The sequence below is a fragment of the Crinia signifera genome, chromosome 3, assembly GCF_055691185.1.
Source record: "Crinia signifera chromosome 3, ASM5569118v1, whole genome shotgun sequence".
NCBI classification, from domain to species: Eukaryota; Metazoa; Chordata; class Amphibia; order Anura; family Myobatrachidae; genus Crinia; species Crinia signifera.
The window spans coordinates 78,833,105-78,860,257 of NC_139219.1; the positions used below are offsets into that span (position 1 = coordinate 78,833,105).

The following is a 27,153-nucleotide window of genomic DNA, read 5'->3' on the forward strand; positions in this document are numbered from 1 at the left end:
ACACAGGATGTAGATGCAGTAAGATGCAGAAGTTCTACTAAAATGCAAGATAAGATGCATATGCCCTACTAACATGCATAATAAGAAAGATAAACTGTAGCACTACTAAGTAGTATTGAATATCGCCCACATTTTTTACCAGGTGAAAAGTCGGCACATTTGCCCCTTTTATGGGAGAGTACAACTTGCCCTATTCAATCCCAGTTACGAATTTTCGCCTGGGTGAAAAATCCAGTATCAGTAAAAACCGCGTAAATCGGCAAAATTACCGCAAATCAAGTGGTTTTGTCAAAGTTGCTGACAGTTTCGCCTGTTTTTACAGCCAGTTTTTGCAATACTGATACCCCCCAAACAAAAAGTGAAATAGCATGGGTGAAAATATACTCAAAAATGGTCGAAAATACCTGTGACTGAATACCAATAGACAAATCCTTGCCGTTTTTGGGCGGTTGGCCCAATGCACGTCAACCTAAATTAAGTCGACCCAATGATCAGTACCCCTGCACTTCCACCAGCACCCTGCTTGTTTCAAGAGATCCATCAGAAACAGGCTCTCCTTCCCCAATGCACGGGCATAATGACCACCCAGATACTGGCCAAAAAGACAATATCATGGAAAGATAGATACAGTACGACCAGGTTCCATCCAATTGCATAAATTGCGTCCATGCACAAAGGTCTGACTCAGAATCAGCCACAAAGAGACTTTTAAAAAATGTGCGTGAGAACTAAAAGCCAAATTGTCTCAAGTACTTGATTTATTTTGTCACATTGCCTTCAGTAAATTCTATTTTTGTTGTGTAGTCTGCTCTGGACAGTTGGAATGGTTTACATCATGCAGAGCAGATAGCACAACCTTCTGCTGCGCCAGCCTGAAGCCTCTGTGTGAGCTAACCATCAGCATTTGGTCCTAGTGTACAAAACAGCACGGGGCACTTGCAGCGCAATTGTGGTATAATAACAGCTTATTAATAATAATTAGGTCAAACGTTTATGTTGCTCGTTTTATTATGCAGCCGCAGATGGTCCTCATTTATCTCCGTTAGGACAGGTGGCAGAGGGCACAGTCAGAATGCAATTTGCTGAAGCGCTCTGTGCATAAACTACACAATTATGGCACAGGTCTCTTGTATAAATACAGCTACTTGACAGCCTTTGTTTGCTGCATTTGATTTATAAGGTGCGATTAGAAAATGGTGCTTATTTGACACATAATCTAAAAGCAGCGTTCGGAGAAAGTTATTTTCTGCAACTGTTGAAAATAAACTGACAGAGCGGCTCTGTGGCTCGGGCTTGAGAAACATTGGCTTTCAGTTTCCTGTGACCTTGGATGAGTCTCAGAAAGCTGTTGCGTCTTACGCATTTCATTGGCATTGATTAATAGTGCCTCTTATTTCACTATCTACAGTGCTGCAGCTACCTCGCAAGACAATCATTAGCGGAGAAGGTTCAGACTGAATAAGGGGATGTAATGTAAAAGAGGCTAAATTCCTTTTGTTCTACTACTTTAAGGATTCAGCCAAGCTCTCCAAAGACTCAGACTGCGCACTGCCATAGCTAATGCTAAATAAGCAAGGGCAGTAACATTAATCAGTATATCATTGTTCTGAAGCTTGCCGTTTCTTCCGAAAGTCAAACCGCATTTCAGCTGATCCCCAACAAAGATGTATGTGGCTGGGAGACACTTTTCATCCCCCTTTTCCTGCTTCTGTTAGCTGCGTCTGGGATAATATAGCAATCATCTAATGATTGGAAGACTTGCAGATGGTCTGCTTCACCATCACATAAATAGCATATAAACAGAAATATTGTAGGTTGTGTATGCCTTATGCGAAATACTCAGGACCACAAGCATTTTGGATTAGGGATTTTTCCGGATTTTGGAATATTTTTTTTCCCATACTTGCCTAGTTTCCTGGGGGTGCCCATGGTGTACCCCAGCATCCACGGCGGCCTTTAGGATCCTCCTCAGCGGTATTTACAGGTGAAAATATTCTGAAAAACCACGGTTTTAAGACTAGCGGATCATTCTAAATCAGAATTGGGCAGACTTTTATCGCAAAGCTGAGTAGGAACAACAAGTATCAGCATGCACTTTCCTACATTTGTTAGCTGATGAACAATAAAAATGGACTTGGATTGCTTGTTTTACGATCGCTTTAATTGCAGTGTTATTAGCAATTTAACTATAGGTATTTTTTAAATTTACTGATGTACTGGCCAAATTGGTAGTGTACCCGTTGTCAGTGCCTTACAGAGCTGGTAGAACCACATTTTGTATACCTCGGCTCTGTACACATAGCAGAAAGTAAACTCATTACATTCGTCAAACTCAATGCACTGGAAAATCAATCAAATGATTTCTGTGCAATAAGAGGGAAGCTGCATACAGCAAATACACTGGGCTACAATATCAATCACACATTTTCCCCTGCTGATAATCTTCTCAATATGCATATCTCAAATATTCTATTTTAAGGAAGGAATTACTCAAATAAGGAATGACTGATTTTTAATTGAAATCTAGCAGTAGGAATAAGTTCCTTGTCCAAGATGAGATTTTGTTAATCACCTTTATCTGTCTGATTGCCTTTTAATAAAGATCATGGGGTTATTTACAACACTTTAACCTGATGCTTAAAAGGGAAATCATTTTGTATATGGAACTAAAAACATGTTAGCACCTCTCATTAGGGGCGGGATGTATTAATATACATCGCCGCCGCGATGCCAGCACATATGTACTAACATATGCGGCTGGCATTGGCGGTGACGGAGGCCCCCCAGCGATACCTGTAATGTGGTGTGCGGGGGTCTCCATCACCTCCCTGCCGCCTCCTGCTCCCCTCATGCCGGGACAGGTCAGCCTGGCTGTCCCCGGCACTTCCTTCTCCACCCTGCAGCTCGAAGGACATCCGGCTGCCTTGCTAGGGGGAGGAGGGGTTTACCTTCCGGGTCCAGGAGGACCTGCAGCAAGGTAAGCAGGAGTGAGGGGGAGAGGGGGGTCAACAGAGGTGGCGGATTTGCGGCGAAAAAAAGCCCATAGGCTTCTATAGGGTATCACCACCCAAAGGTGGCACTATCCTGCCCTGCGGTAACGCGGCGGAGGGGTTTTAGTACATATGAAAATGCAGTAATAGGGGGTTACCAATTGTATTTGCTCCTAAACCCTAGGACTCTATTTATCAAACTGAGAAAAGTCCAATTCCTGAATCTATCAGAGGACACTGACTGAAGGGAGAACATTCTTGCAGAGATTGCTATGCACCTCTTTGCTGCCTCTGAGAGGTCTTAATAGTAAACCATGATGCTAGATAGGTTTGTATATCTTCCGAGTAACTAAGGGCCTAATTCAGACTTGATCACAGGGCAAATTTATTAAAAGCATGTGTACTGCAGGTGGGGAAAATGCAACGGGTATGGTATAACTTACCGATAGTCGTAATTCCGATGGTCATTTTTTCTGACATCGGAATTCTGCCTGTCAGGAGCCCGACAGGGGGGTTCTCGCCACCTATTCCATTCTCCCTCTATGGGGGTCGTGGACCCCCACGAAAGAATATAGCCAATGTAAGTCGGAAACTGTCGGAGACTGTTGGGCTCGTGACAGTCGGGATTCCAATGTCGGAGAAACGACAGTCGGAATCACGACTGTTGATAAGTCGTCCGTCACCCAAATGTAACATGTACAGAAAGAGTTAGATTTGGGTGGGGTGTATTCAAACTGAAATCTAAATTGGAGTGTAAAAGCAGAGCCGCCAGTATTTACCCTGCACAGAAACAAAATCACATTACCAAAATCAAATCTAAACATGTTACATCTGATCCACCTGCAGTGCACATGGTTCTGCCCATTTTGAGAACACATTTGGCAAGTCTAATTAAGGGCCTTAAACCCAAAAATGTTGCCATTGAGAAACATAGAATTTGACAGCAGATAGCAACCACTTGACCCATCTAGTCTGCCCTTACTTTTAGCCCTTAGGTTACCTCAACCCTATTTGATCCTTAGCTTTTTGTAAGGATATTCCATATGCCTATCGCTTTAGTTCTCTGCTGAGAGTGCAAGTGTCTGTAAAAGCTGTAAATGGAAGAAAAAGAAGCGGACAGACAGAATTTACACGTTTCAATTGCGTTTAAGATCTAGCTCCTCAAACTTCATCTTCGTTAAAGCCTCATCATTTTATGTATCATAATCAATAAACAGAAAAAAGCGGTAAGAAACTCGAGGCCGTGTTTATCAAAAGATTTCCCTTAAGTCAATCACTTTTTTCTTGTTCTGTTTTAACAAAGGATTAGGATTACTTTGTTATCAATTTTTCTTGTAACAGCAGAACAAATTATTAGCCAAAGGGGTGTATATCACTAACCTGGAACATATGTTTGATGATTCAAAAGAAATACAAAAGCAATTGATTGAACACACATGCTCCTCTTCCCCCAAAAACAATTTAAGTATCAAAAAGATTTCTGCAGACAGAACACAGAATGGCTTAGCAGTTAAAGCTCCTTAAAAGTTGGAGTAGTTAAGATATTAAGGAGAAGAAGGGTGCGATGTACTAAAGGAAAAATGCAATAAAATCCCCATTTTCGGGGGTTCTACTACATTTAAAAATTTAAAAAGACCCAGCTGCTGCATTTTTGCCGCATAGGGTATCGCTATCCTTGGATGGCGATACCCTATAGAAGCCTATGGGCTTCTTAACGCTGCCCGCCGCAGACACTGACCACACTCCTGAGCATACCTCCTCCTCCCCCTAGAAAACACAGCCGGAAGTACTTCCGGCTTCAGGGGGGAGGAGGCGGCACCCAGGACTTCTGCTTCTCGGCCAGAGAGAGCCCGGGGATATGATGGAGACCCCCGCACACCACATCACAGGTATCACGGGGGACTCCATCACCACACAGCGATGTTAGTACATATGTGAGCAACATTAGTGTGATGGGCGGCAATGTATTTTAATACATTCCGCGCAAAGTGTGTTATGGTAATACTCGTCTCCCATGACAGACATATATAAACCAGCAATTGTATAAAGCATTTACCTGGGCATGAAGGGCAGCACTGTCCTGGAACTATAGTGGGACTAGCGCAACCAGGGACAGGACACGTTATCAGTGCACACATCTCCCGTCCATTGTGACAGTAGCACTCGCGGCAGCCGTCATGCCAGCTCTCCTCATTTTCATGTCGTCTCCCATCCATTGACAGACAGGTGCCCGTTAAGACCGGCGGCACAACAGTTTCTGCTGCTTCTGTAAGAACATGAGAAATGGATATTATACATCTAGTTACAGGGGCGTAGCCATAACTTTTGTGGGCCGATAGCAACATTTTGAAGGGGCTCCTGTTCCAATGTCTAGAGAGGCACCTCTCTGCAGCAGTAGTGTCATAGTTCACATTATGCCACATTTTAGGGCTGCCGGTACACATTATGACATTACAAGACCCCAATTCATAGGCATATATTCAATGCCGTGGGCGAGCGGTGACTGCGAGCAGGACTTTTTGCTCGCAGTCACCGCTCACCCAAATCAACTGACCCCCCTCATACGCAAATTCCCCCTCGCTCCGTTTTTTGAGCGAGGGAGAACTGGTGTATGTGCCTCCAAAAGCTGCGAGAATCGAGGCTAATTACAGCGAGTTTGCTGCACTAGCCGCGGCTCTCGCAGTTTAGGGGAATCCTCGCAGTTCTGTGACGGCGAGGATTCCCCCGGAACGTTGCATAGTGCGAGCGGCCGGCGCGGGGGTTAAACTGCGAGGATCAATGGTTTTCTGCGATCCTCGCAGTTTAACCCCCTCGCCGGCCGCTCGCACTGGCATTGAATACATGCCATAGTATGTCACTCTATAATGCCCCACGTCATATTGTGCCACATTACATTCCGCCCATTGGTAGAAGAACAGGAGAGAGAAAAAGAGAGGAGAGAGACAGGGTGGGGGAGAAAGAGACTGGAGAGAGAGCGGGAGAGTTGCAAGAGAGAGAAAGGGAGAAGGTGTGAGAAAGAGAATGGGAGGTAGTATTGGAGAGAGATAAAGAGGGGATCAAGATATATTGAAAGTGTCAGGGAGAGAAAGGGGGAGTGCCAGGTAGAGAGAGAGAGAAGGGACGAAAGAAAGGAGGAAGTGTGGGGAAAGAGGTGGCGAGCGGAAAGATAGAGGAGAAAAACAGAGAATAAGGGCAGAGAGAGAGATTTAAGGGGTCACTTCGCAATTGTATATTTGTGTCTATGCAGCCAATATTAAGTACCACCCGCATGTATGAAGGAGGTACCACAGCGGGTAGTGGAGATAACACAGCTGCATCCCCCAAAGGTTTTTATGGGGGATGCGATGTACAGTAGCTTGATTCATCCATATTATTTGAAAATGGCGGTAGCAGTCAGGGCAGTAGGTTCCCCCAGAACTCTCCCTGGAAGTGGGCGCTGTGAACCACACGAGTGCTGCTGTACCAGGTGCTCGGAGCCGGAGGCATGGGCCTCCATTGCCCAGGGCCGGTGAAAGGTTTTTGGTACCCTAGGCAAAAGGTGGCGTTCAACATATGTACAGGCAGACATTCTTTGAGCATACATATTTCTGGTAAATGCAGTCCTATGAGATCAGTACTGTAGGTACCAGTACCCTCAGAAAGGCAAGAGGCCTCAATGGTGTCACAAGCTGTTAGTTATTAGGGGAAGACCGGGCATTTGTGCTGCTCATAAAATGGCATACACAATATGGAGGTGAGAAGTACACATGTATAAAAGTTATTTAACTAAAATAATACAATATTTTCTACTTTTTTACCAACAGTTGGATATATTTATTAATTTATATCTGCACTAAGAAGGCGGAATTACACGTTTATATTTAGAATTTTTATTGCTGCCCAAATGCTCTGCCAGCCTGGCAGCATCACACTGCCTCACAGCCACCTGCGATATCGGACAATCTAAATGAGGCCATCTGCAACAAAAGGGTTTACAACATGGACAGAGGATGCCAGATGTAAATCCCGCGCTGAAATCTGCACATATGGTTTTTACTAATGTGAGCTACCAAACTGCAAGATAAACATTTACCACAAGGCTCAATCTGGTCTGCAAACTATGATCAACATGTGCACTATGTTAAATCTGACCTTTTCTATCTGTACCGCCACCAGAGTAATTATGTGTGCTGCTTATTGAAAGGGCCCTGTGGGCTTCACACATTGTGATAGACTATTACTAATTACATTTTTACCATTGTTGTGCCCTAAAAAAGACAGACAATTTATTGCACCAGAAACATTGCAGCCTTTTCCAGATTTGTGAGCGTTAAATATGTGTGAAAGTGACAATGGTGCCCTCCCCCCCATTGTTGCAGCAAATCGTATGGTAAAGTGTGATCATCTGCTAGTAACTGAATGCAAGGGAAATGTTCATGTCTCCCAGGTGTAAATCTACTGTACTTACACAATTGGGTCAACTAGTAAAGTGGTTTGAGAATAATTAATTAAATTAAGATATAAAGGAAGATATATTTATTTGGTACTTGTGTATTATCACGACGCCCATCGCATCGCATCGCATACCACTAATTAAGGTATGCGATGGCCCCGATTTGAGGCTTTTCCCGGAAGAGTGTACAATTTTAATATCGCGTCACATCGCATGCCATTATAATGGCATGCGATGCAACGCGATTTCAATGTTAAATGCCCAGGCAGACCCGATGTTTAATTGTATCCCCACCCTGATGGATAATAAGTATGTTAAATGTCCCCCCATTGTTAACGCCACACCACTATCAACGTGAACCCGAAGTGTGGCGAGCGCAGCGAGCCCGCGAGGGGCGGCGGTACGCGTCCTCCGACCTTTTCATACCCCCAGTACTCACGTTGGCATGGAGTTGAACTTAGATAGTGTGGCGAGCGCAGCGAGCCACCGAGCCCGAAGCGTGGCGGGCGCAGCGAGCCCCGCAAGGGGACGCGCATTACTTCACAAGTATTACGCGTCCGCTCGCCACGCTTCGGGCTCAGTGGCTCGCTGCTCTCGCCACACTATGTAAAGTCAACTCCACGCCGACGTGGACAGTGGGGGTATGAAAAGGTCGGAGGACACGTACCGCTGCGCTCGCCACGCTTCGGGTTGGCGTTGATAGTGGGGTGACGTTAACAATGGGGGGCATTTAACATTATCAGTACCCATCAGGGTGGGTATACAATGAAAATTTGGGTCTGGGTGCGTGTACAATTTAAAATCGGGTATAATCGCGTCTCATCGCATCGCATGCGATCATATGGCATGCGATGCGATGCAACGCGATTTTTTGGTTGTACAATGGCATGCGATGGAAACGTGGGCGCCGTGATAATACACAAGTACCATTTATTTAAATGTATATCAGATTGTTCTTTAATACTTTCATTTATGATTTAATGAATATAAAATTATCTTATCAGCTTTCTTCAAAGTTTGATATATTAAGGGGTAAATGTATCAAACTTTGAAGAAAGCTAAAGAATTTAGCTTTCTTCAACGATTGGTACAGATTGCTTCTAATTGCCATTTTACAGGCTGTCTTTCATACAATTACCCCTTAATCTGAAGAAACATAGGGGTCTAATTCAGACCTGTTCAGTAGTCTTATCTACTACTAATTCTTCCTCAAATTTGACCTGAATTTTCTCCCTCTAGTTTCAGTGCATGTCCTCATGTTCTGTTGCTCCTCTTGCTGTGAAGAATGTCTCCCACCTGTACCTTGTTGAAATCCTTGATACAGTGTATTTGAAAGTTTCTATAATGTCCCCTCTTTCCCTTCTCTGCTCTAAACTATACATATTAAGATATTTTAGTCTTTCCTGGTACGTTTTGTGATGTAGGCCATGCACCATTTTAGTTGCCCTTCTATGTACAGTCTCTAATGTATTTATATCCTTCTGGAGAACACAGTACTCTAGATGAGGTCGTACCAATGATCTATACAGTGGCATTATTATTCTTTCTTTCTACTGCTGATTCCTCTCCCTATGCAACCAAGCATCTGACTTGCCTTCTCCGTTGCTTTCTTACATTACCTACCTGCCTTTAAGTCACCTGAAATTGTGACATCTAGAACCCTCTCTTCCTCAGTAGTTTCCATTATAGTGCCATTTACAGTATACTATATTTAGTCTTTGAGACCCAAGTGCATGATTTTGCATTTTTTGGCATTAAACTGCGCATGCTCAAACGCCATACATCGGGGACAGGGCCGAATTTGGACCCTGACAAACGAGTCTGAAACGGCGCCACTATTTGTGAGAATGCAGCCTATCCATTTTCCACAAAACAGTTTATTATTACTATGTCTCATTAATCTGGCGCTATGAGATGTCACTGATTTCAAGTAAACTAAGGAAAAGGAGATTCATTTAGATATTAAATTGTCCTGCAATGGGTTAATGTCTGTAACACATCTCTCCAGAAAGCCTGACTTTGTTCTGTCATTTCCTTTAATAAAAATAATCTTTTAACCATTAAGATAAGTCATTCCTCTAGAAATCAATACCTAACTAATTCTTTGTAATGGACGGTAGCACACACTAATGAACTGATCCCTATTGTATATAAAATTCTTATCATCCTTTGTATGAAAACCCGTTCATTAATAAACCATGTGCAATTGATTTAAATGTAATCTGCAAACTGTGCAGTCTCTGTAAAACTAGACTGATACTGTGGTACTTCTCCCTGGGAACAATTAAAAGGGAAATTAACAGTCTTTTGGTATAGTGTTTTGAGTGTATTGAGTGTTCATTTGTTTTTCTCTTTGTGGTGTTAAAAGTCATTTGTCACATTCTTATCTGTTTGATTTATTTCCCTTGAAAAAAGCAATGAAGGGTTTACCCCATTGTCCCAGTTTGGACACACCGTTCCTCTTTTGGACACAAAGCCCTTGTCTCTGATCACAGACCCCATTCCATGTACCGTTCTTGTGCTTAATAATATCCCATAGAAATCTCACTATCTGAACAGTCACAAAGATCACTTCTGAGCTTCAGTTTTGTATAGAAAAACCAGCAAGAGCCTTATACCAGGTCTACTAATAACAGAGGGGTAGATGTATGAAGCAGTTATAAGGGAGGAGAAGTGATAAAGTGTCTGGTAATCTATCACAGGCCAATCAGCTCCTGAATGTTAAATTACAGGCTGGGTTTAAAAAGGGACAGTTAGTAGCTGATTGGCACTTTATCACTTCTCACATCTCCTCCCTTATAGCTGCTTCATACATACTCCCTGTATAGGTTATGATTACCTGCATACGGTGTGATAATCTGCATGTACATTATTATTATTATTATTTACTGTCAATTTTTGTATTTTTATAACAAAATAATTTGACTATGTTAGAGAAGGAAAGCTACGCTAGTGTATGAGATTTAAAATAGTAATTAACACTGGTTTGTACTGTTTAATGACCAAATCTGAGAGCTATAAAGGACATGTGGTGTCACCTAAGCAACAAAGTTATTTCATTAATGCGTACAGGGTATTCTCCTGGGTCTTGTTATGACAAGGGTTATCTGACATAGCTTTATGTTGCAAACTGAACTAAAAGCATAATAACCAATTAGACATTTGCTTTTATTGGCTAACATTTTTGATTGTCATATGTCTAAGCGGAGCTTATGTATTATCTGGGCTGCCGATTTTTTGATTGTATGCCTTAACTTAAGGCATACAATCAGATGCGATGCGATATCGCATCGCATCACATCGCATCCGACCATATCGCATGCGATGCGATGCGATGCCCCGATTTTTCCATAGGATTCAATGTTAAAATGGACTGAGTCCATTTTAACATGGAATTCAATGGGAAAAAGGGGTCCTTTTCATACCCCTACTATCCAAGTGGGCATGGGGTTGGATATAAACCTGTGGCGAGCGTAGCAAACCACCGAGCCCGAAGCGTGGCGAGCGAACGGTATTCTGTGTCCGCTCGCCACGCTTCGGGCTCGGTGGCTCGCTACGCTCGCCACAGGTTTATATCCAACTCCATGCCCACTTGGATAGTAGGGGTATGAAAAGGACCCCTTTTCCCATTGAATTCCATGTTAAAATGGACTCAGTCCATTTTAACATTGTATCCTATGGAAAAATCGGATCCATTGCATCGCATCGCATGCGATATGGTCGGATGCGATGGGATGCGATGCGATGGACCCGATTTCAAAATCGGCAGCCCAGTTAGTACATAAGTACCGTCTAAGCTTAAACTGCAAACTGTAACTGCGGAGTATAAGAACACTCGCCTACTTTCCCGAAACCTACATCTTATACTTGCCTACCCTCCCGGAATGGCCGTGAGGGTCCAGCAAATCAGGTCCCCCTCCCGGTCCCCGGGAAGTTGGGCAAGCTCCCGCATCACCGCCGCAGCCCCCGTTCCCCACTGTATAAAATCCAGAATTTTGCAGGTCTGCAGGGAGGGGCTACAATTACCCGTATTGGGTCATTTAAGCCCCTCCCCCAATCCACGGACCCACAAATTAATTTGGCTGCCGGTTATGGGGACGGGGCTTGGTGACGTCCGCCTTGTCTCGCCTCCGACACCAGACAGGAGTGATAAAAAGTAAGTAGGTATGCTACACCTTTTTGGGAATTCACCCTGGCTCCCGGAAAACTGAATGGCCCGCCCACATCCCACCCAATTCCTAGTGAAGTAGGCAGGAAGGGCCCAATGCTGGGAAATGCAGTGTGTGTGCTGAAGGGGTCAATATACCATGATTCTATGATAATTACATCATTTTGGTCTAATGACGAGGATGGTCTGGCCCCGCTCACATCCGCTATCACATTCATCTCCTCTCAATGATACTTGCCAGGAGGGGTTCTGTTCATAGATTTATGGGCAGCACAGATGGTGTAATGGATAGCATTACTGCCTCCCAGCACTGAGGTCATGGGTTCGCTTCCCAGCATGGCCCTAACTGTGCAGAGTTTATATATTCTCCCCGTGCTTGCGTGTTTTTCCTCCTGTTTCTCTGGTTTCCTCCCACAATCCAAAAATATACTGGTAGGTTAATTGGCTCCCAACAATATTAACCCTAGAATGTCTGTGTGTATGTACATGTGGTAGGGAATATAGAGTGTAAGCTCCACTGGGGCAGGGACTGATGTGAATGTTCAAATATTCTCTGTAAAGCGCTGCAGAATATGTGTGCGCTATATAAATAACTAGTAATAAATAAATATTACCAGTGGTGCATTATACCTGCGAGTTTTATACGGTAAAGGAAGTATTTTCATTTTTTATTTTTCAAGAGATTAATCACTTGTAATTAATCACATGAAATTGCAGAGAATCACAGAGAGTTTTCACAGGATAATCTAAAAAATTAAAGCATGTACGAAACCTAAGAAAGATTTAGAATTTTAGTAGTAATTAAAGATGATATGGAATGGAAAAAGCACAGAAACACAGTCCATTTGGCTTCAATATCTACTCATTAAAAAATCATTGTCGACTCCATGATGGGTTACCTCTTTAGACTGCAGTAATTAAAAATGAAATGACTACAAACAGAAAACAAAGTTCTAATAAGTAATTTTATGCTGCCAGCAAATTATATTTACTAGCACTGAAAGGAGGAGAATTATCAAATAATGGAGGGGTAGATGTATAGTATGAAGCAGTGATAAGGCAGGAGAAGTGAGCCAGAGGAGACATAGCCCATAGCAACCAATCAACACTGAAGTAACATCTGTAATTTGCATAATATAAAATTATACAGAGCAGCTGATTGGTTGAAATGGGCTACTTCTCCTCTGGCTCACTTCTCCTCCTTTATCACTGCTTCATAGATCTACCCCTGAGAGTGATTCATTGGAGAAAGTACCAACCAATCAGCTGCTGTAAGTTTTCAACTGTAAACTGACAGTTAGAGGTTGATTTTTTAGAGCTTTATCTCTCCCAATTTTATCTTTCTCCAGGCTTCGGTAGGTAGGTTTCGTACATATTCTGTGTCTGTGGTGGGGGTTTGTAGGCACATGCAGGACACTGTAGAAGGGGAGGTGAGGACCTACACTTACCTCTACACTTGCAGATAAGGCATCCTTGGCTGTCTTGCTCAAAACCCATAGGACAGATCTTGCTGCATGGGGCATCAAGGCACTTCTTACAGCGACAGATATCACATCCATGTTTGTTTTTCCTATACAACATAAGACAGGAGGAAGAGACCATCAGGAAAAAACCCATCACGGAAACAAAGATATCAAATACATTTTATTTAAAACCATACCTCCCAACCGTCCCGGATTCGGCGGGACATTCACGATTTACGGCCGATGTCCCGTCGTCCCGGTACTGCTTACCGCAGTCCCGGCTTCCCGAGACGGTTGGGAGATATAAACCACGATAATGGGGCAGATGTATCATAGCAGCGCTTATCGTGCCGCTATGATACTTCCTGCTTCGCCTCAATAGCGAGGCGAAGCAGGAAGGGACATCGACAAGATGTATTAACATCTTGTCTGCCGAAGCGGGGGAGCGTTAACTCCCCCCTTCGGCGATGTCCCTTTCTGGAGATAGCGCATCAGTTAATACTGATGCGCTATCTCCTGTCCCCCGGCCGGCCGCACTGGGCATGCGCGGGATCTCGCTGTTCACACGAGATCCCCAGCGCAGCCCAGACCTAACATCAGGGGCAGTGCTGTCCCTGCTGTTTAGATAGGGCTTCGCCAGCCTGATGCTGGCGAAGCCAAAGCAGGCTTCGTGCGGAACGGTCAGCGATGCTGACCGTTCATACATTCGGCCTGCTATCATTTTGATAGCAGCGCCGATATGGACAGGGGCGCATAGAGCCCCTGTCCTTTACCGCATCTCACCTCCTTCATACATGGGGGAGAAGCGGTATCAGTGCACATAACGTGCGCTGATACCCCTTATCCCCCATAACGACCCTTCACATCTGCCCCATTATTACGACGAGCGGCGAAAACGGGGGCGTGGCCGGATTTCGCGTCACCCCGTGAGGCCACGCCCCCTTTTCTCGAGGCCACACCCCCTTTTCGGGAGCGCGCGCGGCTTCGCCGCGCGAACGTCCCGACCTCCCAACTTCAAAAGTTGGGAGGTATGTTAAAACTATAATTTATTCATACATGATTACACATTCAAATTAGTCAAATTAAGCACAATTTTTTTACAAAAAAAAAAGAATATTTTCAGGATATACAGGTACATTATACATTTATCATGCAGATGCTTTGTCCAATTTGGCTGGCTGGAATAACAATCTGGTAATGTATGGAAGCCAATAACAATCGACCATTTGCCCATAGTTGCCTACCCTCCTGCATTCTGCATCAGCAATCTCCCTCTCTCCCTCATTAGTCTAGCAATCACCCTCCTTTCACCTAGCCCAGTGGTTCCCAAACTGTGTGCCGTGGCTCCCAGGGGTGCCTCGGGACACTTGCAGGGGTGCCACGGGTTGGTGGTCCAGGACCAATAAAAATTATTTGTGATCAATTATTTGTGGACAAAACCAGTGCTGGTGGCTGCCAATCATAACATATGTGTACAATCAGAACCAAATCCTGCCCTTTAACACATAACTGAACCTAAGAAGCACATATAAACACAATCTACTTAATTTAAAATATATTTTTCTGGGCCTAGGGGTGCCGTGGAAAAATTATGATACTCTAGGGTGCCGTGATTCGAAAAAGATTGGGAACCCCTGACCTAGCCCACATTACACTGTTACATTTTTGGGGAAAAAAGGAATGAGAGACAGATTCATTTACATTGAATCATCAGAACCATTCCCAGCACTTTACCAAGTATAGTATCTCTTACTAACTGCTCTGGGGCTCATCTACATTTGTATATAAAGTAATTTTAAAAGATTCCTCTCAGATGTAGCAGTACATACCCACGATTCTAGGTGCCACGTTCACAATCTCTTTTCACAATCTCTACATATATGGAACCACCCTTTAGGTGGAGCATTGCAACATTTTATTACCAACTATAATCTCCCTGAAACTCGTTTACAAAAGTAGGAAAGTATGCATTTGCCCTTAAACACTGGAAAACACAAAAATGGTCTTACAGACAAAATGGTTAAATCACCAATTTTGAATGCACTTTTCTGGGCTATAATGAGGACTATAGCGCAGTGCTGTTGCTGCACTGATTGCCACCTGCTCTGAAATCTGTCTAATCAAATCCTGTAGGGGTGTGGTAATGGCCAAAAATAGCTCAGAGTTCGGTATGATTTGGTGACGGTCAGTATACCGACATTGGAAACCCGGCTGCTGGTATGCTGACAGGGGGAGCACAAAAAAGGCCCTTGAGAGCTTGCTGTGCTTGCCACGCTGCGGGCTCAGTGGCTCACTTCGCACGCCACAGGTTCTGTTCTCCCTCTATGGGGGTTGCGGACCCCTACAAGGGAGAATAGCCCATGTTGGTTGGGATTGCAACTGTCAGGCAGTGAACAGTCGGGATTTTGGGCCAGAATTGTGACCGCCGGGATCTCAGCGGTTGTCAAGTCATCCGGCACCCTTATCTCACCTAACTGTTTATGTTTGAAGCTTAGCCCATTACACTGATAACTCCACAAAATACAACCTAGTTTTGGATTGGCAAAACTAGGCACAACCGTGTGCCAACTTGGTAATTCAATAGGGAATGCCTTCACTGCACCCAACTACTCTGAACACGGCTCCAACACGGCTGCGACCCAACTTGTAACCCTTCTACACTGCGGTCCCTACCTGGCATAATGCCGGGTGGGTGACGTCAGAGAAGGTGGGTCCTGAACTGGCACTCATCTCCCAGCGCCGCCTACAGTATGTCATTGCAGTTAACGGGACTCAGATCACATGGACCCAGGTTACCCATTTAGACTGCACCGCAAGTCTGGTTGTACTAAATCTGCTGTGTTTAAAGGCAAGAACAATCTGAAAAAGATGGTTGGTTGGATGGTGGTGGTTTTCCTTTGCGATGTGAAAATATATGTTATCACTGTAAATAAAAACAGAAAAGACAAGACAAGATTTATTTCCGTATAAAGGAAATACATTTGTAATTGTTTATGTCCTAAGCAATCTTCCTGGGTGTCACAGTAATTCATCTGAAATCTATGGGTACACTACTCATATATTACATTACTCCCAGGGTCAGCGCCATACACAGTAAATTAACCTATATGTGTCAAATGATGTGACCTCTAGGCAGGCGGTGAGTACTACCACTGTGTGCATACTAGGTATTGACTCCCATACTGTAATACATTTTACTTTACTAGATAATGTTCCATACCAAGAAAATTCCCCAGACGTCATATATGTGACATAATAGTGGAAAATGCAGTCTGCTGGGAAGTCCTGTATGAAATGCAAAACGTATGTCTATTGTTTGATTTTATTGTTGTACATCAATAATGAATGCCACCATATACATCATCACAGAACACATTTAAGCCAATGTTTTATAAGCTGCTGGGAACATTATATTAATAGAGCCTGTGAGTCATATTTGGTTTTCTTAATCCTGCAGAGAAACATACTTGGGGTAGAAAATGAATACAACTGTATGATTCTCTGGCCACCTGGGAGCAGCAGAAAGGGACAGATTTCACTGGGATTAAACCTTTTGACTAAATAAACTTTGTAAAGAACTTGGTCCAATGAAATAACAAACCGCGGTCGGAGAAAAGTGTCTTTGAGCACCAATTATGTTCTGATATTTCAAGGGCAAAGATTTAGTGGAGCTGTATTGCTGAACTATACATTGATTGCAGGCGCGCCGTATAATACTGCAATTACACTGCAATTCTCATTACCTTTGCTAACATTAGGAGTTCAGATGAAAGCTGGAGAGGTAAAAAAACGGGCAAGAACAGTGAAAGCCTAATAGTACCTTATAAATAGGTCTTGTGTCTGTACATTTACTATGCAGGCTTCACTCCTTTTCTTATTCATATCAGTACTGATAAGAATAAAGTATTTAGGTAAATGTAGCTACTTATTTGGCGGTATCTACCCAGAATACCTTGCTGCACTGTAGCCACTTGGGTTTCTCAGAAACATACAATTGTAACGGTTCAAAAACTGGAACGCAGATCCCCTGGGCCACTTCGAGGATTGCCTGTGGCTATGTAGACGTGGACGCAACCAGCATATAAAAATGCACACGGATGCCAGATAGATTTCATTTCATGTAGCTTCTTGATATGCATTGTCAAATGCATGAATATAAAGCAGGCTGCTTCCATTGAACTGCAGCACATACCATAACACTACGAATTCACCTGCAAATGGTGTGTGCGTTTCATAGGTAGTATAACGTTTGGGGTGAGGTTTTTTCTGTTTTTTTTTTTAACTCCATTGCCAACTTAACAGATCAAATCAGCTTCTGCAATGTACAATTAATAATATTCAACTGTATGGAGCTGCAGGGCTGGTATACAGAGCATGGGGCTTAATGTGTATAATGCATAGTCTAAGTAAATTAACAACCTTTAATGCTTATATTCCAAAAATGATGTGAGTGAGTATGGGTATTTTCTACAGCTTATAAAACAGACAGGTGTTGGAATTACACATAGCAACCATACTTTTATTTTTCCCCTCTCATACCAAAAGGTCATGCAAATCAAGAGTTGGTGGGAGGAGACAGGACTAACATGACCACTTCAGCCCCAACCCTTCCATACGGGTCCCTGATTCATCGCATTGTCTTCCCATCCTACCCATTTCACTAGGAAGCGTGCGGGATGTAGGAGATTCGGGTGTGGTATGGGACTCCGACAGTCGGGATCCCGACAGTCATTATCCCGACGCCGGGATCCCGACTGTCCAGAGTCAGACAGCATGGCGAGTGCAAAAAAGCCCCTTGCGGGCTCGCTGCGCTTGCCACGCTGTGGGCACGGTGGCTCGCTACGCGAGCCACCTATTCTATTCTCCCTCTACCTATTCTATTCTCCCTCTATGGGGGTCGTGGACCCCCACAAGGGAAAATAGCAGGTGGCCGTCGGGCACCCGGCTGTTGGCGTTTTGGCAGTCGGGATCCCGACGTCGGGTAAATGATTGTCGGGATCCCGACTGTCGGGAACCCGTCCAGCACCCGGAGATTCAGCCACATTTCTCAGCACGTCATAACCAGGACTTGAACTAGAAACCTCAAAAACCACAGTCAGACACCTAACATATGGAGCTATTTGCTCCTGTGACTGAAGCATGGTAATTCTAGCTATAAGTTGGTTGCAATTTTTCCGTATATCATGGTTTATACACAGGGCTGTAGAATTTGAGAGTTCCTGCCCTAGGTTTGGCAAGTCACAAATGTGTTTTTTAAAGGGGTATGTAGATCAATGTGCATGTCAGTGTTTCCTCTGCAGGCCAGAGTAACGGAAACTAGGTAAGTATAATACAGTACATGTGCTGCAGCAAATAGTGTAAGCAGTAAACACAGGTGGGAGAAAGCATGACTGTCTTCCAGCTACACTGACTCTCTTTATTCGGAACTCATTTTGGGTGACTGTACAGTTCAGCCACGACTTCAACTTGACTTCAAGGACAGTCACATCCCTTCCCTGAAAATGCATGGTCACATCTGCATTTTCCCTGACACTCCCAGAAAACAGCCGGTTACCACCCCCCAAACCCCGTTTTCCTGTCAATCTACAGCTAGTGATCAAAAAAGATGCTGGATTATTTGAAATAAAGATTGAATGTTGAAAAAAAAAAAACGGTGCTGGATTTTTTCACAGAATGGTGTTGTGCATGCATGGTAGGTTCCATACACATGCCAATTCGCAGCCCAGTGATCAGGTGACAGTATGAATAACACCATGTGTTAAAATGCGGCATAGCACTGGCTAAGATAACAGCCACAAACCTTGCCTGATTAGCTGGGCATACACTAGGGAGACTTCTCCCCTCATAGAAGCCACATGCGATCCCCCTTTGAGCCGTCTGAGACCTGGCTGCAGGATCACATGCTATATATCTCATGCCATCCCAACCAAGCCTGCCCAGCTTGAAAGCAATCCACCAGATTGATTCTGGAGCTGGGGCGACTCGCAGTGGACCTGTACATGCGATCTGGACTTTTACCATGTGATTGATTGCCATAATTGCATAAAAAAGAGCCCAAATTGCATGTGAACTACCCTAGTGTATGGGGGCCTATTCTCAAGGAAATATCTGTTGGCATATGATTCAAAATCTTCAGCATTGTGGCAAGTGCAATAAAGACACCAGATCAGAATATGTAAGATTAGTCTTTCGCAGCTACAATAAGCAAGTAAAAAGATAGCGCACTGTGTAACTGACTTTACTGAACCAACCATTTACAGTATTCCCTGTCCTAGCTGTACTTGATTGATAAATATCTATCATAGTTGCCTACCCTCCTGCATTCTGCAGGAGACTCCCTGAAATAGCAGCAATCTCCCTCTCTCCCTCATTAGCCCATCAATCTCCCTCATTACACCTAACCCACATTACACTGTGACATTTTTTGGGGAAAAAAAGGAATGACAGATTTACATTGAATCATCAGCACCATTTTCCAGCACTTTACCAAGTATAGTATCTCTTACTAACTGCTTTGGGGCTCATCTACATTTGGAGTAATTTTAAAAGATTCCTCTCAGATGTAGCAGTACACACCCACGCTTCTAGGTGCCACGTTCACAATCTGTTTTCATAATATCTCCATATATGGAACTAGACACGTCCCTTGGGTGGAGCATGGCACGCCCCCTCAATGTGGCGCTCTGCAAATTATATTACCAACTATAATCTCCCTGAAACTAAATTTCAAAAGTAGGCAAGTATGATATCTATGTTATCGCTGAAAATAACAGGAACAGCAGATGATACATAACTACCAGAAAATGTGATTGGTCATAAAGAATATAGATAAAGCCCTCTGTTTGTTATGCTTCACTGGGGTAATCATTTTAGCTTTGTAAATGAAGATTTCTAAATAATAAATGGTCTCCACTGGTGTAAAAACTGCACATTACATTTGGAAACTTGTAACTGATGCTTTGTTAAATGCATAAAGAGTTAAAATGCTAGATATGGATGCACACCTGTCCTTATCCACAATGCAATCTGTTTCAGTTATCTATTAGATGAGATATGATTTATGGGGGGGAAATAGCAAACTGGGAATCCAATTAAAAGGCTCCACCATATTAAAAGCATCCGTTTCTCTCAGATCCACTGTAGCAGCCATGTTTGATTTCCCATGTGAGACATGAGCAGCTGTAACTGCAGAATTACAGATATCAGTGCACAATAATAACCTTTGAAACATAAGCTGCTCACATAATCATAACTATCAGAATTTTTACTCACAATGAGAGGATCATACACAATAGTACAATTACGCAGGAAACATAATGACTTCATTCTGAAATATATTAAATATACTATTACTATGTTGTAACATGATTTTGCTCTAGAAAATCACGTGGGTAAAAAATAGGTCATGGATATGTTTTGTTTAACGATCTTAAAGGTATTACGGGGATTCCAACCCGCTCGCTGTAAGTTGAATTCGCTCCCCCGTCTGATGTTTCTGTTTTGCGCATGTGTGAATATGCGCATGTGCAAACCCCCAGAGCGAAGGCCTTTGGCGAGTTTCACACCAGCCAGGGCGTTCACTCCAGTATGGAAGGGCAGGGAGTGGGCACCGGGCAGATGTAGGGCACCGGCCAGTATTTCATGGGCGTGCCCTGAAAAACCCCACTGAAACCCAGGGTTGCCTACCCTCCCGGAATGGCTGGGATTCCCCCTCCCACTGCGCCCACCCCCCCCCCAATCGCGGCATTTAAATGCCGCAATCGGCGGGTCTCAGAGGAAAGGGGGCGGATCTAAAATGTCACAATCGCGTCATTTTAGGCTTAATGATGTCACGATCAAGCCCCCCCCCCAACCCTGCATAAACCTGCTCACTAGACTGTGAGTATACGCAGACAAGCAAACAGGTCTGAATCAGGCCCAAAATGTAATTCTGGAGGATCTTTTAGCTAAAGAGGCACAAGCCTAGCAACCATCTTGATTTAAGCAGTATAGTCCCGATTTTAGGGCATTATTGCCTACGGTGAAGTCACTAGGAGAAGGCCAGAATCGAGTGGCAGCTACCGCTTATGGGGGCTGAACCATCTATCAATTCAGTAGGTTGTAATGTTTATTCCATTTTAATCTATCTGGGCCTAGGATTCGTATCCATGATTTAATTGGAAGTATGCAGGATGAGGAAGATACTCCCACTCCGGCACCTACCGGGGGGAGTTAGTAAGTATGTTTTAGGGGTCTGTTCCATGATGAATATATTTGAGCAAATTTGAGGGGAGGGGTTGTGGCGTATTACCACACTGAGCACAGATGTGGCCACAACCGCTATGACACGGACAGGTATGACCAACAGTCAAAATACCAACACTTTCAAAATGTCAACATGCATTATACCAACATGGCACATATGACGCCACATTCAAAATACAATGTCGACATGTCAAAAAGTCAACATGAGCTTTCCATGATTTTTTTTAAATGACTTATTCATACTTTACCATCCCAGCAGGCATATAGGGAGAATGTAGTAGTGTGCCGTGCCGAGCAAGCCACGCGAGGGGACACGGCACACTTATACGGTGTCAATGTGGACCTACTGTATGTTGACAGACACAAAAAAAAACCACTCGTGTCAATATTTTGAAACGTGTTGGTATTTTGACTGTTGATCATTTGTGGTCGGTATTTTAACTGTCTGTATATTGACTGTTGATAAGTCATACTGAACCCCATGGACACTCCCCAAGTGTGCCATGACCATGACACCTCAACCTGAGCCTGATTTCCCAAACTGTGAGAGGTATAGAGATGCAAAGGACTACAATCTATGGGACAATTAGGGCATTAAAATTAATAAAAGCACACATTGTAATATGGACAAAACAAAAATAAATGGTTGTGTTCTGTTGAACATGGACAGTCCTTACAAATAAAGCAAACAAAAACATTTACCATAGATATCAGCAATAAAGTATAATCATATTACAGATGGTGTAATGGGTAGGATTACTGCCTCACAGCACTGAGGTCATTGGTTCAATTCCCAACATGTCCCTAACTGTGTGGAATTTGTATATTCTATTCTCCCTGGACTTCATGGATTTCCTCTGTGAGCTCCGGTTATCTAATACAATGTAAAAATATACTGGTTGGTTAATTGCCTCGCAACCTAAAAAATGAACCCTAGTGAATGTGTTAGCGCAGACTAGTTGGGCCAAGAGCTGTCACATCCTGAGTTTTATGTTTTATATGTGACTAAACATGAAAAAATTAACATGCCATGCTTATCTATTGTGGAAAACCAAAAGGCTTGACCTTCTCAAGACAATTAATTGGTTTAACCCCTTTACTGGCACTCCCAATAATTTTCCGGGCTATGCTAAAGTGCCCGGTTTGTAAAACCGGAAAATTCTCAGAATGCCACTGTCTGTCTCTTAGTGCCGGTGAGCTGAGCGCTGAACCCAGCTTCAGCTGCTGCCCGGCTCCGGCTGCCCAGCCCCGCCTTCTTCCCCCGGGTGTGTGCGACGTGGCTTGCTAACATCACGCCGCACACAGCCAGGTTGCTGGGGGCAGGGCCAAGCAGCGGCTGGTGTAGTGCTCAGCGGCGCTGCCCGGCCCCAGGAGACATGGTGGTGAGGTTGTTTTAGGGAGCGCTCTCCAAAAAAGTGAGAAAAAGAAACCCACCACTGAAGGGGTTAAATGGATACTGAATATATATATATATATATATATATATATATATATAGTATCAATATAATCTACTAAGGGGCCGATTCAGACCTGCTCATTGAGCAGCAAATTCGTCCCCGTCTCTGATGGTGGGGGTGTGCGCATGCATATAGTCGCTTGTGCGCATGAGCACATCCCAGAGCGAACCCCTTCGGCGAGTGTTTCACTCGCCGGGGTGTTTTCAAAATGACTGAAAGGCAGGGAGCGGTCGCTTGGGTCCACCCAGTGTTTCATGGGCATGCCCACAAATATAGAAATGGTGGGCTCCCCCATTGCAGGTGTGTCCCTGCCAGCTTAGGGTTGGTGGATGACATCACATGATGTCAGTGCACCGCCCCCAATACGCACAAGAACGGCCAGGATAAAAAGATTAAGTCCAGGCTTTCTTCTATCTGCGAAGAGAGGAGAAATCATTTGATGGTGAGCAACCATCGAATGATTTCTCCTCTGCGCAGACTAATGCGAGCGGATATGTCCGCTTGCATCATGACATGGGGATTTGGTCGGGGGGGGGGGGGGGTGTTCGTTCGGCGGTGCAGCGAACATACGCAGCCAAGTGAGCAGGCCTGAATAGGGCCCTAAGTACCGAGAATTTCTGAACAATTATATTTAGAAACATTCAGTCAATTGTGAAAAAAAAAGAAAAGATCTAGATTAGTCGTGAAAAAACATTCACAGTGAGGGCACACTTATAATAATTGTCAGCTCCAGGTCAATGAGGCTCTTAATTTAGCACTGCCCTTAAAATAAAAATATGCATTTCTTGGGTTAATACATTGTCACGCTAAACCATCAAAACACCAGTGCAGCCCTATCCTGGAAAAGACACTTCCATAAAACTACCGGTACGTGACAGCTACAGAAGTGATAAAGAATTTTACACTGCATTGAGCTGACAGTATAACTCGATCATCCATGCCAGAGCTAGAACTGAAATATAGTACACACTGCATTTGATTCATATAAATACTCAAATACCAAAGGAACACTCAATAAAAGTCATCTAGCAGACATTAAAATATCATATCTCTCTTACGGATCTCACTTTCTTCTAAAGGACACTATGCTACTATCTCATGCCGAAAGTACATGCTGCGGATGCACAAGACACCCAAAATGCTGCACTACGATTCCTCCCATTACTATTACAAATAATAGGTTTATACCATTTCCCAAGTATCTGATTGGATGGCTTTAGCCCTAATGTGAGGTGCAAATGAAATCATGGAAAATATTTTGGAAGAAGTTTTCAAGAACGGTTATCCATACTGTAGTTGTGTATCATGTCTCACCACCAGCAAAATATTTCACTTCCATGTTCTGTGCCTCCTGGCTCGGGTTAGCTGCACATGCGTGACCATAGGTCAGCAGATGTGCCCACAGAAACAGGCAGGTACGGGATCTGTTAGCCCTCACTATAGAAAAGAGTAGGTAGCGCCATTCATTCTTGGTTATCCAAAATATATACTGTAGCTGTTTCTATATTTCAGATATGGCAGAGCCCAGGGCCGTCTTTAACAGCATTATAGGCCCTAGGCAAAGCAACGCATTTGGGGTCCCTCCAAACCCATTCACGGGAAAGGGTAAACAAAAAAATCATAACACAACGTTCCTGTGGTCTCATTCCATCTTTCCATTTGTTTCATACAGTGAAAGGCTGTCAGCACTCTGATTGGAGGATAGCTCCAGCCATCCACCAATCAGCATGATGACAGCCATGATGAACTCCTGATTAGATGAACAAAGGGTAGAAGAACCCTTTAAGAAAAAGAACAGTTTCTTTTAACAAGTCGCTATAAAAGAAAAACATATTTCTTGCGAAATGAGGAAAAGCAACATTTTAGTTTATAATAGAAAATAATCCTCTCACAACATGAAATTACCTGGCGGCAAGGGAATTAATTACCAGGCAATGGTCTGTTCTAAAGTGAATAATTCATTAATTGCTTAATCATAATAATCAACTTTTTGTCAACCTTCAAGAAGTATTATGGATGCACCTACATTTGAGCATGTAAATAATTTCACGAGAATTTCGGATGATTACAGTGGGCCATGGAATGTCAGTGTGTTCTAAAGGAAAAAATGTTATGCTTTAACTGTATAAGATAGCATTGTATAAGAAGCAGTATGCACCGGAACCACAGGGTTGAATGATCGTCTTTTGTGTTAAAGGCACAATATCATATAATAAATTTAATATTCTACTCTACCACAGTTTGAGAAAAGATAGGGCTGAGTATCCATTACAGTAAAGACTCTATCATAGTAACTGTGACAGTAGAAAGTTGTGATCAGACATTGGGGTGTATTCAACACTGAGGACGAGCTGTGACAGCGAGCAGGGCTGCCTGCTTGCGGTCACAGCTCGCAGGGAAAGTATTCAACTGCCCCCCTGCATATGCTGTTTCCCCTTCACTAGGTTTTTGTAGCCAGGGGGAAACAGTGTATGCGGCCGCTGAAACAGCGAGACTCACGGCTATATGCAGTGGGGTCCCTGCATTGGCTGCGAGCCTCGCTGTTTGGGGTAATTCTCATCATCTCAGACAGTGAGGATTTCCCTGCCACGTTGAACAGGGTGAGCGGCCGGCGCGGGGGTTAAACAGTAATGATCGCTTGTTTTCAGCGATCCTCTCCGTTTAACCCCCTCGCTGGCCGCATTGAATACACCCTATTGTAGATGCATTATTATCATTTATTTATTAACAGAAATGTATATTGCACCATCATATTACCTTACTATTTCCTATTGGGAACAGAGAGGTAATAACAGACAGATAAATGGTAAGTAGGCCCCTTCCTAATTAGCTGGGGGTGCAAGGGAGTAGGCACTATGCTAGTCATGTGCGGATAACCTGGAGCAATGGTGCTCATGCCATATTGATGTCAAGCCAATGATTTGCCGTTCTAGGTAGTTGTGGAAAAAATGCTGCAAAGGAAGACTGCTTTCAAAAAGGGGATTTTTGTATGGGATGTAGGAGGGTCCGAAGCAGCCAGGCACCTATGCCAAAGCTTTGAGAGGCAGGCTTCTGCATCCCAGCAATCTTCAGTTCAACTTCCAGAGCACACTAGAATACATTAACTCAGTACAACGCCTGAACATATTAATATGCACAATCACCATTTTAACATGACAACACATGAAAAGGCATTACTTACTGAGCATAAAGGGAGGGATCGCTGTGTCATCAGGATAACATGTCAACGGTAAGTTCTTACAAAAATCCCCTGTTCTCTTTCATCCATCCTGGTGACACAGCTCAACCATGGAATGTTCAAGAGTCGGTCCTTTGGGAGGGTACGCTCAGGCCCGCAGTTCTCATCACTGCTTGCCCAAATGAAGCGTCCTCCGGCGCGAACTCATGGAACCTGTAGAATTTTGTGAATGTGTCAACAGAGGTCCAAGTGGCAGCCCTGCATACTTGATCTGCCGTGGCCGCCTGGCGCACAGCCCAAGAGGTAGCAACCGACCTGGTGGTATGAGCATTGGTTCTGGAGGGCACTGGTCTGCCAACTTTTGTATAGGCAAATGCAATCACCGACCTTAACCAAAGGGCAATGGTCTGCATAGAAGCTGGCGTGCCCCTTTTGTGTACATCATACAAGACCAATAATAAGTCAGTTTTACGAAACACCTTCACTCTATCTACATAGATGCGCAATGCGCGAACCACATCCAAATTCTTTAGTCTGTCCCTATTCCTGACCTCCTCAGGAGAAGAAAACACCGGAAGAACAATTTTCTGGTTTAAATGAAATGAGGAAACAACCTCAGGCAAAAACTTAGGGACTGTTCGCAGCACAGCCCTATCATCATGAAATACCAAAAACGGAGACCTCCTAACTCTGAAACACACCTAGCAGAGGCGATAGCCAAGAAAAAAGTCAGTTTTCAAGTAAGAAACTTCAGGTCAGCCAACCTTAACGGTACAAATGGAGGTTTTTGAAGCACAGATAACACCAAGGATACATCCCAAGGAACTACAGATTGTCTATAAGGAGGCTTCAAATGTGTAACCCCCTGGAGAAAAGTCTGCACTTCTGGTAGCAAAGCCACTTTTTTCTGAAAGAAAATAGACAAAGCTGATAATTGCACTTTTAGTGACTGAAGGCTTAGTCCAGACGAGAATCCATCCTGAAAAAACTCCAAAATTCTTGAAACTTTGAACCTAGACTTGTAGACTTTTTGTCTCTCACACCTCTAATAATTAGCAGCAGAAACTGGTTTCCTTGCACTAACCATGGTACGAATAACTTCATCCGAGAAACCTTTCTTCTTTAGAATGGAGGTTTCAAGAGCCAGGCTGTCAAACTGAGCCGAGGAAGGGCCTGATGAAAAAATGGCCCTTGTCTGAGAAGGTCTGGCCGAAGAGGAAG

General features: G+C 43.7%; 1 protein-coding gene across 2 annotated transcripts in view; it reads right to left on the reverse strand.

Annotated features, from left to right (window-relative positions):
* Positions 1 to 27,153, reverse strand: part of CRIM1 (cysteine rich transmembrane BMP regulator 1) — a 640,446-nt gene that overhangs the window by 85,611 nt on the left and 527,682 nt on the right. For both annotated transcript variants that reach the window (XM_083176101.1, XM_083176102.1), the window contains exons 10-11: positions 13,039 to 13,160; positions 5,047 to 5,256 (exon numbers count right to left, since the gene is read on the reverse strand). In XM_083176101.1, the coding sequence (XP_083032227.1) occupies positions 5,047 to 5,256; positions 13,039 to 13,160 (332 nt within the window). The remainder of the gene's footprint in view (positions 1 to 5,046; positions 5,257 to 13,038; positions 13,161 to 27,153) is intronic.